This window comes from Gallus gallus, chromosome 5, assembly GCF_016699485.2.
Source record: "Gallus gallus isolate bGalGal1 chromosome 5, bGalGal1.mat.broiler.GRCg7b, whole genome shotgun sequence".
NCBI classification, from domain to species: Eukaryota; Metazoa; Chordata; class Aves; order Galliformes; family Phasianidae; genus Gallus; species Gallus gallus.
This window is the reverse complement of record NC_052536.1, coordinates 47,871,605-47,886,725: the sequence shown is the minus strand read 5'-3', so window position 1 is coordinate 47,886,725 and position 15,121 is coordinate 47,871,605. Positions and strand designations below refer to the sequence as shown.

The 15,121-nt window shown below is 42.7% G+C and overlaps 1 protein-coding gene across 9 annotated transcripts in view; it reads right to left on the bottom strand.

The window, feature by feature from the left end:
- The window catches only part of EVL (Enah/Vasp-like), a 128,756-nt gene that overhangs the window by 97,120 nt on the left and 16,515 nt on the right, over positions 1–15,121 (bottom strand). For 4 of the 9 annotated variants that reach the window (XM_015287471.3, XM_040701064.2, XM_015287474.4 and 1 more), the window contains exon 1: positions 10,739–10,942. The exons of 4 other annotated variants lie outside the window; for them this stretch is intronic. In XM_015287471.3, the coding sequence (XP_015142957.1) occupies positions 10,739–10,761 (23 nt within the window). In that variant the 5' untranslated portion in view covers positions 10,762–10,942. Of the gene's footprint in view, positions 1–10,738; positions 10,943–11,199; positions 11,509–15,121 lie in introns of those variants that run through there. One more of the 9 variants, XM_046941828.1, reaches the window with a different exon arrangement.

Genomic DNA, 15,121 nt, shown 5'->3' with positions numbered 1-15,121 from the left:
TCACCACCACGTTCCCTTTTCTGTTGCCTAAATCATGTACTAATGCAAAACATTCATTTTTTACATTCTGCTTAATATGACTGTTTATAAATATATATATATATAAGCCCACACATTCTGCCATTAAATTCACCAGACAAATAGATTTGAGTTTCAGCAATGTAAACAAACCTACAGGCTTTTGCCAAGTCTAATGGACAAATATGAATAATTCCTGCCTAGAAGCAACACTTGAATCACTGTAGACAGTTACTTGGGCTGGAAACCACAGCAAAGCATCACTGTCTCCACCTTCCATTTCACAAATTCCACCAAGGAAATACTCAGGAAAATGCTCACATTATACAAACGCCTGCATTTTAATCTGAGAAATGGATTCCATTCCACACATTGTGTGTGTAGGAATACACACACAAATATATAGGTGCATAAATATATGTGAACATATAGACTGTATTGTGCTTCAGAGGAAAAGCATCCTTGCCTCAGTGAGACCCACTGCATCCATGCTCGTGGCCCAAAGCACAGTGTGCCCAGTGCCCACAGACACGTATGTCATGTCTGGTAGCATCTGCTTTAAATCTCAGTATTAGAGACAAATCCTTGTTTCCCTGGCTCAGGCATCACGGTCATATTTGATCCCCTCTCAAGGTTACAGAGATTTTGGGTCTGCACACTAAGCACTGACTACAGAAACAGATTACTTACTCTGGCCCATAGGTCTGACTGAAGAGTTCCCAGGACAAATGCAGCCTTCCTGGGTTGCAGTAAGCACTGGTGCAAAAGGCTGCAATTCCTGCACAGCCAGACCTGTTCACCATCTCTGTCCCTACCCACCTGAATCTTCTTGGTCATCAAAGTAAAACTCAAAGTGACAAGCAACACCTGTTTCCATAGCCATATTCCACACCCAGCTACATCTAATCTTTGCTTCATTGCCCCCTTTAAAGCATAATAATGGTTTCAGTGAGCATTCTCACTCAAGTTTCTGACTTCTTTACTTAATGCTGCCATGGTTGGGCTCAGACATCTGAAGGAATCTGTAGCTTAAGTAATCCATTCAGCATAGAAAGCCCTGGAAACACGTTTTCTGTCAGTCATCATTTTAAACCAAGAGTGCAAGCTGCTGTACAGTGTGTAATTTTCCACTGTAGCAACGCAATGGCAGGGTTTTGCTTCTCCTGCATTACATTTTCTTAAAAATCCTCTACCAGATGGGCTCCATAAAGTATAAAACAGGATGTGTGTCAGTGCATACTTAAAAATCAAAAAAATCTATTTGTGGTACGCACCAAAAGACTCTGTGTCATCCTCTTAAAGTACTGAGAAACAACTAAAAGACCTGACTGAGTTCCGAGACTGGTTATTTGAATCTACATACATGTAATTTGCAGATAAAGAGTTTAAAACCTAAGAGGTTCTGAGAATGCACCAGAAAGGTTTATTTGGCATGGTTCAGCCAGCTGCTTGCTCTGCATGGATCATAACCCATATGAAGGAAATGGGTGGGGGAAACACCTCAAGAAACAAAAATGGGGCGGAGTCTCTAGCTGTGCTGGAATTCTACATGGAGAAATCCTTGGATGTGGGAGCAGAGGAGCGAGGCCCTGCTCTTGTGCCCTGAGCAGGGCCCACCATCCCCAGCAGCCCAGCTGGCCTCAGATGCTTCCACCAGAACAAACCAGGAAAGCCAAGCAGAACACATTCCAGGCCTCAGAAGCCAAATCGCAAATCCACAGGGAAAAACACTCCACATCCGACCCCTTGCTCTCCCCTCGCCCACACACACACAAGGGCAGCCAACTGAAATCCTGAGTGCTTGGCAATGGAGGCTGCCCTGACATCACACAACATGGCTGGGCTCAGAGAGGACGTGGGATGCTGCTGGGACGGAGCTACACAGAGCTCGTACCTGCAGACACCCACAAATGACACTTGCACATCAACAGACCTGGATATGATCAATTCTGGAGGCAGAGAACTCCATCTAAATGTGAGCAACTGGAGCTTGGCACTGAAGTGATGATGAGTGCACGGCTTCCCCCCCCCCCCGAGCATCGCCACTCATCCACAGGCCTCAGTGCCGGGAAGCCGCATCGTATTTCAGGATTGATTTTCTCTTACTTCAACCTTCAAAGCCAGGATGTTGCTATATCTTTGTCAGCAATGTCAGAATTTTCTGCACTAAATCAGACCCTTTTTTCCTGTTAAATTATCTAGATACCTTACATGCGCTGTACCCTGAGGATTCATACTCTTCACTTTCTTCTGTAATCAGATGTTTTCTTTCTCCTCCTCCTCACTTTGCACTTTAAAAATAGTTTAAATAAACACATCTGTTTTTTAATGAGCCTGTTCTGTCTGAGCACCTTTGGAAATTACCATTAGTTATCTGTACCAGCTAAAAACAACTAAAGGGGACCTACTGATATGAATACTTGTTATTAGTGCCAACAATCTTGCCTGACAGCATAATAATGTCTCTGAAGTGCGATCTTTTCTTAAGGTTTGTGTTTTTTCCTCCACCTTTTGCAGCACTAAGCACTTAGGATTCATAAATTGTTTTCTATTTTTCTTGCAACAGAAGCGTCCCAATAGCATAATGGAATCAGTCCAGTTGCACCACGTAGCACAGTTACGTTTGACTCAAAGGCCTGCCTTGTTTGCTTTTAAGCATGGTGAAGCTTATGCTGCGTTCTGTTTTCAAAGGATCATGCAGTCATCTGGTGTAACCAGGACATGCATTTATTTCTGCCCAAGTGGTATTGTCACTGTGTGCGACCTACAGCATAGGCTCTAGGCAGCAACCTCCTTCTCTGGTGACAAAGTCACGAACAAAACATGCTTACACATTTCTTTTGCTCTGACAGAGTTCTTCTGGGTTATATGTGAATTTTTCTTGATTTTGTCCTTCTTGCACATTCTTCTAAAAAGGCTTTGACCACCATTCCCTACCCATACCTATCCATCAGTCGCAAACATTTACCGATACATCTCAGTAATGTAAAAAGCACACAGGGGATGATTTACCTCGCCAATTTTAGAGGCTTCCTACTGAAGAATTCTACATCAATCTTATTTCCCTGCAACCTGATGCACTGAAAAATCACGGACGTAAGAAAAATAGCAGCTTCTAAGTACGATAGCATGATAACACTCGCTCCCTCCATCCTGCAATGCACAGAGACAACTGCAGAATCGGACTTTCCACATTATTTAGCACTCAGAAACAGATTTAAGTACATAAGACATTCCACATGTAAATGAATATTTAAATACAAAGGCTATTTTTCTTTGTGAATAGCATCCAGCTGGTCCTGCTCCCTAGAATAAGAGCACCTACGTCCTCTTGTGAGTATCTGATCCACACAAAATGATTTTTTGCTTGATTTTTGAAAAATGATTTCCATTCCCTCAATTAAAAGAAGAGCATGACTTTGAACTCAAATAATTTATAACAGATGTTAAAAAGAGTCTTACCTGTTGCGAGCATTTTAACCTAGCTTTATAATAAACAGCCCCTTGCTACAGAGCAGCAAATCTGTGACAGTTGGACAGAACAGCATCAACTCCATGAACTGCATGCAGTTCATAGGAAACAGCATCAAAAACTGCTGTCTCATCAAGCAAAGATGTTCTGTGAAGAAAGTATTTCTGCAAACCTTTCATTACTTCAATTCTTATGGTCAGAATTAAGGACAAGCCTTTAGATGCAAAAGCTCTCTTCAGTTTGAAGCACAAGTTTCAATCATTTATTTTCCCCAAATTTATCTTTTTCTCCTTTTATTCCCTTCAAACTCGTTTTCCCCCCCCTTCTTTTCCACCTCTCCCACAAACAGATTCAACGGGAAGTTAATTTAATGGGAATGTTTTTACAACATTGCTAAAATTTGATACATTAATAAAAAAAATCTAACTTCAAAGAATTATTTTTCTTCTGGGTGATTTAATAAAAGGTATTCCTTTTCCCTTCATACACTGCCTCATTCGTACCTTTAGACTGCGGCAGCTACAACAGCACTGCGATAGCATGCTTTACATAGGTTTCCATGAATACAGTGCAATCTCTCCTGCCCTGCAGGTACGTGCCTAAGACTCTTTTGCTAGGATGTGGACAATCCAGATTTAAACTCAGCTCTGTGTGACTTTAAGAACAGGTTTTCATCCTACATCACCCAGAATCAGGCAAAGAATTTTGAGTCTTCATAACCTGAACCAACATGGGGACAGCATGCTACTTGAACGACCTAAATGGAAACACCCGTGCTTCAATTTCTATCAATTGAGAAGTATCACAGTGTGCACTTTCACTGGAGTGGAAAGTATTTATTCCCATTTATTTTCAGATTCAAACCCTCAGTTCTTCTTCCATGGACAGATCCATCATCCCTGAGCCTTGTCCTGTGGTCAGCTTCGCCAGGCAGTTACCCCTAAACCTTACAGCATTGCCTCCCACTGCCTATTGCCTGGGAAAGTTTTCCTCAGCATCCCTCTCACCCAGGTTCTTTCATCTCTCAAAAAGTACTTCTAGTAATGAAGCATCAGCTCTCTTGTCCTCCTCCCTTCCCCCATACTCAATGTCTTCTCTACCTGTAGCTGATAAACATGAAACTTGTGACAACAAGGTTCAAACTGATGGAACATGTATCAAAGAAAAGGCAAGTGGGAACCCCGGCACCTGTGGTGTTACATGGTTGACTCAGAGCTCAGACAGAGATGATGGGCACCTCAGGAAGGCATCAGCACAGCAAAACCAAGCACTCACCCCTATGAAGCTGGCACTGCCAGTAAGAGATAGGCAGCAGCTGTTTAATATACGAGATAAACTTTAAAAGATAGAACAAGTGCTTCAAGTCTTTAAACACTCTACACTGAAGGCTAAACAGAGAAAGTAAGATGGAGAATGACTTTTCCTAATGAATGCACACAGGTGGATTTAAAAATTATCATTAATTTTGTTCTTTAAGAAGGAACCATCTGTACTTGCATGTTTGTTTTCATCTTAAAGATGGACATCAATTTCCATGTGTCTTGATAACTGGTTTCAGTTCTGAAACCTGCGTCTGGATCCTTGTTAACCAACAGCAACCACTGCTTGTTCGTAAACACTGTTACAGGAATGGTTTAAAAAAAATAAAGAGAAGGGCGAGGGTATGAGGACGTATACTGGATGAGGATATGAGATGAGAAAGACAGCAGAAGAATGCAAAAAAAAAAACAAGTTGCCACATCTACAGGGCAAAGGGAGCAGAGAGAAAATTTCTTTTCTCAGTGTAGAGCAGATGCTTTACACTGCAGTAGATGGTGGGAGACCCAGCCAGGTCTTTGGCAATAGATTGCTCCATGGGTTGCACGGTTGGACTGGAGAAAAGACAGGAGCACAGCATTCTTCCCCAGACAGCCCCATGCTTTGGGACTAAACACACGTCCCACACAATCTGATTTTGATGCACCTGGAATTTACCTCCTAACATACACACTGAAGCTCCTCCAACCCAATAAATTGTGAGAATAGCATACGCTTATCTTCATTCCTAGCAATGGTATTCTCATATTACTTCCTCAGAAGTATTCCTCTCCTCTTCAAATATATCTGTGTCGAACCAAGGAAATATGTGGCAACTGCAGTGTCAGTTGTCACAGGGAAAAATTTGTCAGCAAAAACATTTGATTCAATCTGCTGTGTAAAGAAGCCACATTTCCTCAGGGCTTTTGTCTTGTGTGGATAAATAACAACTGTCCAAAAATCAAGTATCTAAAATCAATTTCAAATAACAAAGGGCAGATTTCAGGCAATTACCCTCACGCACAAAAAGGAACTAATCCTAACTGGTTCCTTTTTCTTTTTTAATTTGGCCTCCTGGTCACAAACTTAGGTGTGAACTCTCACATGAATATAGATGCAATAAGCATTACAGCTCTTACAGCTGTAACCCTTTGGGCACATGTATTTTCCCTGGTGAGCTGCATCATATGGAATATTGACATATGCAAAATGAACAACTAGACTCACCAGTTCCCATGTGTAATCAAAAGCTTCTGTCCCAGTGGTGTATTTTTACCAAGTTTTGCATTCAGTTGTGCTGTATTGGCACAAGGACAAAATAAATGCACACTACTAAAGGGTTTGCTGGAGGTCTGCTTGCTGAGCAAGTGGCAGTGCAGCATGCCTGCAGCTTCCCTTGGCTGCTAAAGCAGAGCTGCCCTCTTCCAGCTTTCAGGTTCACACATTGGTGGTTGTTTATTAAGTACTCACTGGATACGCTGAACATGGCAATGCACACAGTAAGTTCAGCAATGCAGGGTAGTAGGGGCTGCGACACTGCAAGCAATTACATGCTGCCCAAACACCATCTCTGGATTTTCTCCATTTTAAACTTGTTTACACCATTGCGTTTAATGCCTTTTGACTTCAGTAACAGTTTTGCCCTGATTCTTCCACACTTCTGTCAGAAAAGACTAACTGCACTATTTGGTGTGCTTTTCACTGTCTGCTCCATCTCACCTGGAGGTCAGATTTGCTAACTTGGAACCATGATTTGTTCCACCCCTCCATAGTGCTGCAACCCCTTCACCCTTCTCCATAAAGCCACACTCTTGTAGCACCTGAAATCTTCCTTTGGCCACTCTCCTGCTGCTTCTTGCTCATCAACATGGTCATATTTCTTGCAGACCTTATTTCCTTTAAGGAACAAGTGGTGACACAAGTAAATCTCTCTGAATGCTTCACGTACAGCTTCAAAAAGTCGCTTGACTACTCCGACTACAGCTGCACTTCTGAGAAATTAGGACTATTCAAGCAGCCTCCTTTTTTGGAGTGTTCAGCAGGAAAAGGCACAGAAGAAAGGCCTGCAATCCTTCAGAGGAGCAGCTTTTTTTTTTTTTCCATTTCTATAAATGGTTTTGCTGTTTCTTTGGGGCAGGGGAAAGGAGAAGCCTTCTGGCTCTGAGTTTTAACACTGGGAGTTACCACCTGAGTGCTGCTGCTGCTTTGGGGATCGTCAGGTTAAAGGTCCCGTGCCCACTGTGAAAAGGCAGAATTTCTGCACCGAGATGCTTTACGTTCATTTTGAACTTTGCATCAGCAGATTTTGCTTCCGCTGCTCATAGCCAGCTACATCGAAAGCCTCATTTTCCTTTTTGTAGCATTCTCAGGTTTGCTCCGTGGATGGGGGAATAGAAGATGCAGTTAAAAATACTGTGATGCTGTGGTGGGCGGTGTATCAGAAATAGACAGACAGCAGCTCGCTGCAAAGAATACCAAGTAATAGCTCACAGAGATAAAGGCATGGCAACAAAAAAAAAAGCCTGCATTTGTGTTCTGCTGCTGAAGAGCTAAACCTGGACAGAGCACAGTGAGAAAAGTACCACCTGTGGCCAAGGGGGCAACACCCTCTTTTGGCTTCACGTGCAAAGCCCTCTTAGAACTTCAGTTGGAGTCAGCAGGAGATGATAAAAATGTGGCTGGTGAGCAATGTTATCTCAAGTCATAAACAAAACATATGCCAGGTTTGGGGTTCTGCGAAGACAGCACAGAAACTCAGCATGGAAATGGATGCAACTGGTATCTCACACAATCCAACTGCCTCCACAAACCAAGAACCAGCTTAGCCCCTTTCACCTTCACTTCAAAAGCAAATGCAGTTTTTCTGGAGCTATTAGGCACTTCCCAAGAGCCAGATAAACCCATCTTCCCCGGTGCAAGGAGCTACAAGATCATTAAGTGGATTTACTCCCTTATTTTCTCCAAGGCTTAAGTCCCTGTTCATTCAACAGCAACCACAGGGCTAACACTCCATCCCAGAGGGCTTTCACAAGCAGCACACTGGGGTTATTCCATCCATCCATGTGGGACTTTCCTGCAGAGAAAACCAGTGGCTACTTAACACTCAGCACAAATACTCCAGCACCATTTAGCCAGGAACTGAAGAACACTGCATCAAACTGAAACTGCTGGGGAATACAGGACAGACAGACTGAGAAGGCACCTCTTATGCTGGGGTGCCACAAGCCCCACTACCCATGCAGGGAATCTTATGGGTTTTTGAGGCCTAGCCCAGAAGGCCAACTGTATCTTGGGCTGCATCAAGAGTGGTGGCCAGCAGGGTAGTGGTAGGGATTGCCCCTCTGCTCGGTCCTCCTGAGGCCCCATCTGGAATACTGCATTCAGGCCTGGAGCCCCCAGCTCAAGGAAGAGGTGGAGGTGTTGGAGCAGGTCTGTAGGAGACCATGGAGATGATCAGAGGGCTGGAGCACCTTTCCTGTGGAGAAAGGCTGAGGGAGTTGGGCTTGTTTAGGTTGGAGAAGAGAAGGTTCAAAGAGATCTCATTGGATGTGGCTCTGAGCTGGTGGGAAATGTCCCTGCCAATGGCAGGGGGTTAGAACTGGGTGATCTTTAAGTTCCCTTCCAACCCAAGCAATTCTATGAGTCTATGATTCTGTGACATACAGGTTTAGGTTCCCATGGGCAGGCATACATGGGGTGGTCACCTCCCCAGCACTGGACACTTAGCTACCCCAACTGTGTGGATGCACTGAAGGATGCAGGCAAATGTGCTTCTGCAAGAAGCATGTAAATACCCACTTGCAGGTCACAGTCAGGCTGCTTGGCAGGGTAGGTGAGGGTAAGCTTATGGTTTGCCCACAGGGGAAAATGTCACCAATGGAATACAAGCTTCCAAGCACCAGGGGCCATCTGCCCAGAGAAGAGTGCCCTCTACTGATCCACCAGCTTTGCATCCATGAGTATGGGGAAGAGACTTCCACCCCACTGCTCAACTTGACCAACCTTTTTTTCCTTTTCCTTTCAAGATATGCTTTGATCCCATCGAAGCGTAATATAGCCACAGGCATGGGAGTAATCATAGCATAAAAAACCCATCAACATGCAAACACAACCTTAACAAAACACCACTGAAATGCCAAATAAAACAAATGCCATTTAAATGCTGCTATACAGAAACCACAGCCTTAACAATGTGAAAAATGTAAAAGAAGAGGTCTAGTATTCCGCACATTAAATGTTAATACTGTTTTCAAAGCAAGTCTAAGAGAAGACAAGTAATTTAATAAGCCTAATGGGTGTGTAATTGGCATTTGACCATTCTTGTCATAAAAGTAGGTGTCTTCCTAGCACAAGATGTGTAGGAACAACACTGAAAGACAGCTGAGGCTTTTAAAACAGAATTTTTAAAAATACCTTCCTTCCCACTCCCCTCCCCTTCTTGGGGTAGATTTATTGAGAGTTCCACTCTGTTAAGAATAGGATCAATTGGATGAAATACAAATAACTGCGGGCATAGTAAGTGGCACAGTAAGTTTGGGGCCCATTTGCAGCTTAATTTACTGCCAACAATCAGTGATGTCAAGATTTCAAGCGTCTCCTAACAGCCTTATGACAACTGCAGTTACACAGCATTATCTGGTTTTCCAGTAAAATCTTTTCACTCAGACAGCATCACACTGCACCTCACAACAGGGGAAGCACACTCCATGAGTCTATCTCCTCAGCATTTATGGATGGAATCAGAACATCCCAGGGGTTCCTGCAATTGCTTTTACTGCTTTTGACACTGTTCACTTCCACAAAGAACTGATCAGCAAAACATGAAAAAAAGGGAAATTCCCAATATAATACTACTGTCTTTTGTCAGAGCATTTAATAACAATAAACTTTCTAGCATCAGACAAAATAATCTGAAAGTATTTTGTATAGAATGTTCTCATCCTCTCATCTAGTTACATACTTGGTCAAACAACCTCTTCTCAAAACTGAAAAGAATAGAATATGATACATGATGATGATATTCAGTCACACCAACATGTAACGAGATGATCCCTACTGCTGCTACAACATTGACACCATCTTACCCAGAAATTTTACAAGTTATGAGAACACACTGAGCCAAACAAATTACAAAAGAAAAAAGAATGATACCCCCTACCATGCAACTACAAACCATATATATATATATATATATTTTTTTTTAAAGTCCAATGCTGTTTTACTGCAGAAAACATAATCAATTTCTGTAGAAATTCTTTTCATGCCTTCAAATACTTGTTACAGTTTTAAGAGACCTCAATACTTGCATAAGGACAGAGTTATATTGAGGATGGGGGGGGTGGGGCAAAAGCAACGCTGAGCAAAACCAATATCAAATAAAAGGTGCTAATTTTGTACTCTAACAAACCCCAGTGCTCAAATGTTTGCAGACATGAAACCAAACCCAACAAATTCAACCATATCTTTATTTTAAACAAAATCCATATGGAATTCTGCAACTACAAGATTATGACAGACACGTCTACTCTGGAGCAGCATAAAATATAATACTAGATACAATCCAAGCATCAATTTTCTCCATCACAATCAGGATTCTATCTCAAAGGAGCATCTGTCAGATTCTCAGGAACCAAAAATAGCAAAGACCCTTTTAAAAAGAACAGTTTCTGGTTTATATTTATAACTGCACTGCACTTGCTGCTCCTGGCTGCACAGCTACGAAATCCGTGCACGATACATTCAATTACTCAGCTTTGCACTTCATCATGCGGTTAGCTACCGTTACCTGCATCTTACCCTTCAAGCACTTCTCCCCATGCACAGGGTAAAGGTTTAATACACAAGAAGCATTCACAGACCGAAGAACTAACTGTAGAGCTGACTGACATTACACAGCAAAAACCTGGTGAGAACAAAAACCGAGCACACTGATGTATAAAACAGAGAGCCTACCTGAATTCTTCAAATGCATACATGGCCTAGTAACTACACAAATGCTCTGAAATTTAAAATAGTCTTCTTTACGTGCAGGAAAACCATTTAGTTTGTCAAGCTGCAGCAAAATGCATAGTGACGACACAGAATATTTGAAATATTCTGAAGAGAAAAGGGTATGCAGATACTGGCCTGCAGCCTACAGCTCAGCCAGCTGCTGACAAGCAGCAGCTAACAGGGAAAGGCGATAGAGTACCATGTGATCATTCCTGCAAGTCTGATTAATGCAGTATACTCCAAGAATACAGGCTGGTATCTTTATTATTCAAGCCAAATAAGTCAAATACTGTACACGACAGGCTAAATTATCATCCGCATGCCACACCGAAAGCAGTAAAAACAAGCAGAGGACGACAGAAAACTAAATATATATCATAACCAAAGAGATTAATCAGGCCCATTCAAGTCGATTTTCTTACCTTGTAGTGATATTTTAGTCTGTGCTTTTATTCATATAAACCACCAGTGATGCAACAAAAGGCTGCAGCCACCAACCTCCCCTTCCATGAAAGCCAGAACATTTTAAAGGAGTTTATGTACTAGTAATCATTTCCTCTGTAGTCTATCCCCAACCAGTTTAACTCCTTCAGCCCTGAATTCATTGCCGTCAGTGCCATTTGCATCACCACGTGGGCTTTTCTTGTTTTGTAGGGTTAACACCCACAGCCCACCGCCGTGCCATGGAACGAAGCTGGCTAAGAGCCATCTCTGCCAGGCAGAGGAAGGGCAAGGGGAGTGAGGAAAGTTCAGGATTTCGTGGCATTGCGGTAGGCAAAGGAAGATGCTCCAGCTGCCTAGCAACAGTGCACGCAATCTCCACGGCAACAGCGCAGCGAGGCTCCCGGTGCAGGGGACCAGGGCTTGGGGTGCAGCCTGTGCCCACTGCCCTGAGCATGGTCCATTCTGCTGGCTTTGGGATTGCATGGGTCCTTATGCATGGGGAGACCTCAGCAACCCCAAGCAGACACAGCGATACACTAGGAGGGATGCAGAAAGATTTTGTCATGCCGTTGTGTACACCAGGGTGAGCCTCTGCATCTCTGCAAGGGAGGCAAGATTTAAGGATGCTGGGTTGGGCCAGGCAGGAGAGGAATGGGCTGCTGGCAGGAGAGCAGGCAAAGGGAAGGGAGCACTGGAAATGATGGAAAGTTAGATTCTGAGAAAGCCACTTCTCACCTAGGAGGGAAAGACGGTGGGGCACTGCCTGGGAAAGGCAGGACAAAGACAAGGCTGCTCCCCACCCCTTTCTCCTTTCCCTTTATACCTACAGCTCATTCCCAGTACAAGAAAACATTCTCACATGGAGGGGTTTAGTTGGAGTATGAAACACCCACCCAGACCCAGCCATAACTCCTAAAGAGCCTTCAGTCACCCTACTTGAGGACAGTAGTTGTCCCATCAGGCTATGGGATTCCTAGAATGGCAAAACACAGGCAGCAATGTCACCAGCAAGCAGCAATCTGTGACACACCTCATCAGCATCTGAACCCATGGTGCTGATTAAGTGTAGACAGAAGGGGCTGGAGCAGTGGGAAAAGGCACTGTTGGCAAAGAATCACCATTGGAAACAGTCTGAATTCCTTTGGACTGTGGTGTGTGTGTGTATGTATATATATATATATATATATATATATATGCAGTAATGACCTTGGGCTTGGTTTTATTTCCATTTAAACAAATGTGATAGTGTTAAGTGATAATAAGGGCACACTGTAGGAGCACAAAAACACATGCAGTCACACCATCTGATGCAAATGAATTATTCCACGGGCATCCAGAAAGAGATGGATGCTTCTGCTTATAACCTAATAAGACATTAAAACTACCACAAAGAACACAACCTCTAAGGAAAGTCATCTTGCATATTTAGGATATACTTCACTACATGCATGCTTACTGAGCACAGTGCCCAAGAGCCCTGTGCAAGGCAGTGCCCTGCCTCTGACTTGTAGGAAACAGGATTTCACCTTCAATGTCAGAGTTAGCCAAGATCCCACCCAGCTGAACAAGGAAAGCCTGAACTTTGGTTTTCTTGTTCACCCCAACCTTACTCTGACTTGAACTCAAGTGGAACAGGGCTGTTTTTCACTTGAAATGTTAGCGTTTATTTATTATTAGCCAAAATAAAAGCCTTTCTACACAACTAACAGCAATTATAGCATGCTGCTTCCCCTAAGTATCCATTCTTTTTGAAACAGCATTTACAAAACCACTGTCTGGTCTTCCAATTTCTGCAAGAGCCACTATGCAAATAAATAGTCAACTGTTGAAGCGATGGCTTCCCTCGTCAATGAGCTCACTGTGCTCAAAGGCAAACACACTCCAGAAGCTTTCAAAGCAGAGGTCAGCTGCTGAAAAGGTTCCAGTGGGATAACTTTAACTTCATTTTTTTTTTTAGCCAGCAATTTCACAATCATTTGTAGCATTACAGACAGCAAAAGCGGGGCTCCTATCCTGTAAGATAACCAGAAGTGCCATTTCTGGTTAATAAATTAGTAGGATTCCCAAATAAGGCTGGAAGATCTGAGACAATTATGTCACTTTGTCCACATGGGTGAGGATCAGCGTGACATTACCTAACAGAGATCATGGGGACTTTCTAAAGACTCATGAACTCATGGATGGCAAAGTAAATAAATAAAAGTGGGTTTATATCTCCTTATGACTTGTTAGCAAAGAAGATTGCACTTTCTTATGCTCTAAAACAGATTTCAAGTGTCTAGAAGCAGACAGAAATAACCACCAGCACCAAAAAACCTTATACAAGAAAGAACTGTTTACTACCCCTACCAGGCTGTAAAAATCAGTCCAATCTCTGATGAAAAATGTCCCACAATACCACAAAATTTAATTATGTCTTGGAAAAGGAAAATAACTCTAAATATAGTTGGGGAGAGGCAGGGTGAGCAGTTAAAGGAATGGGAACTGAGGTACTCCCATCCCTCTTCCCAGAGTAATGCCAGGCAGATGTAGCAATGATGGTTCCCATTGAAGCAGTTCTGTAAGTTCTGGAAAACAATGTGTGGGTTTAAGTCCAGTCTCTAACAAACAAGAGAGATGGTGACAGAAACAGTAACCTCTGATGAAAGCTTACAAAGAAGCAAAGGGTACAAGTAGACAAACCAGAACAAGGCAAAAGATAACGGTGTAATTTCTGCACCTAGCTACTACTTCAGTGGCACACAAAGGCCTTGTGCTGATACTGGACGTAAGAGCTTAGTTTCCACAAAAATAGCAGCTTGCATCATTGGTACTCACTATCTCAGTTGCATCACTGTTGGTCCATCAACCTGAGCTTCCACCAAAGCCTTGGCCAAATGCTTGGTGACACTATCTGATCACAAACTGAAATATTTTAATGAGATAACTATTTACACCCTTGCTGAAGCAAGGGAAAAGCTACTAACATAGCAGACTTCCGCCATTAGGCCTGTATTATCATTATGCTGAAGTGACATTTACACCATTCAAGAAAAAATAAAAACCTATGAAAAATTCAATTAACGAGGAAGAAAATAGAAGGTAAAGGGAGAAGCAGAACGAACCAACAGGGGCATGTGTAATCAGTATACATTCACAACAGCTCCAGCATTTCTGCACAGTGGAAGATATAGCAATCACAGCACGCCAGAAAATGCTGAAAAATCTCCTTTCAATAGGACGTTCTCTGAGTTCAGAAGTCTTTCCTAGGTTTAAGAAAATAAGATTTAAAAGGATTATTGAAATAGAGGAAGGAATGGGTACCTACGTTTGTTCAGGTACTGAGAAAATCGTGGAAATAATTAGAGCACCCTAAAGTCTACTGAACAATGGTATATTCAATATTGGAGTTTTGACTCAAACCTTCAGCTCTTAAAGGGAAGGGCAGAGAGGAAATGAATTCCCCCCTCCCCTTTTCATCCATTGGATTCCTATTATACGTTGCCTTAAAACTTCACATCAATTTCGCGGCACAAGAATAGTCTTCACATCTACATTTCTGACTGCTCATTTCCATCTGTAGTCTTAGTTTTGATCACCAAAATTTGATTTCAAGAAGTTAGCCTTCATAAAACAACCCTGTGTCCACATTCATATAACTTTAAATATAACCACACGTGAACATCTGCACAGCAAACCTCCCCCTTCCAGATTTGGCACCAGTACACTTTGTGCTTTGCAAACCAACAGGCTTGGCCTGGCCACAGCACAGCCAGTTTCAGGTTTTTCCCACATCGTTCTCCCACAGCTTTACTCTTATCACTTTGGGAGTACTACATATCATTTTCATGAACAGATACATGCAGACAAGCATGCAGCACAGTTCTAAAATGGAAAGTTTTCCCAAACACAGCCCCACCT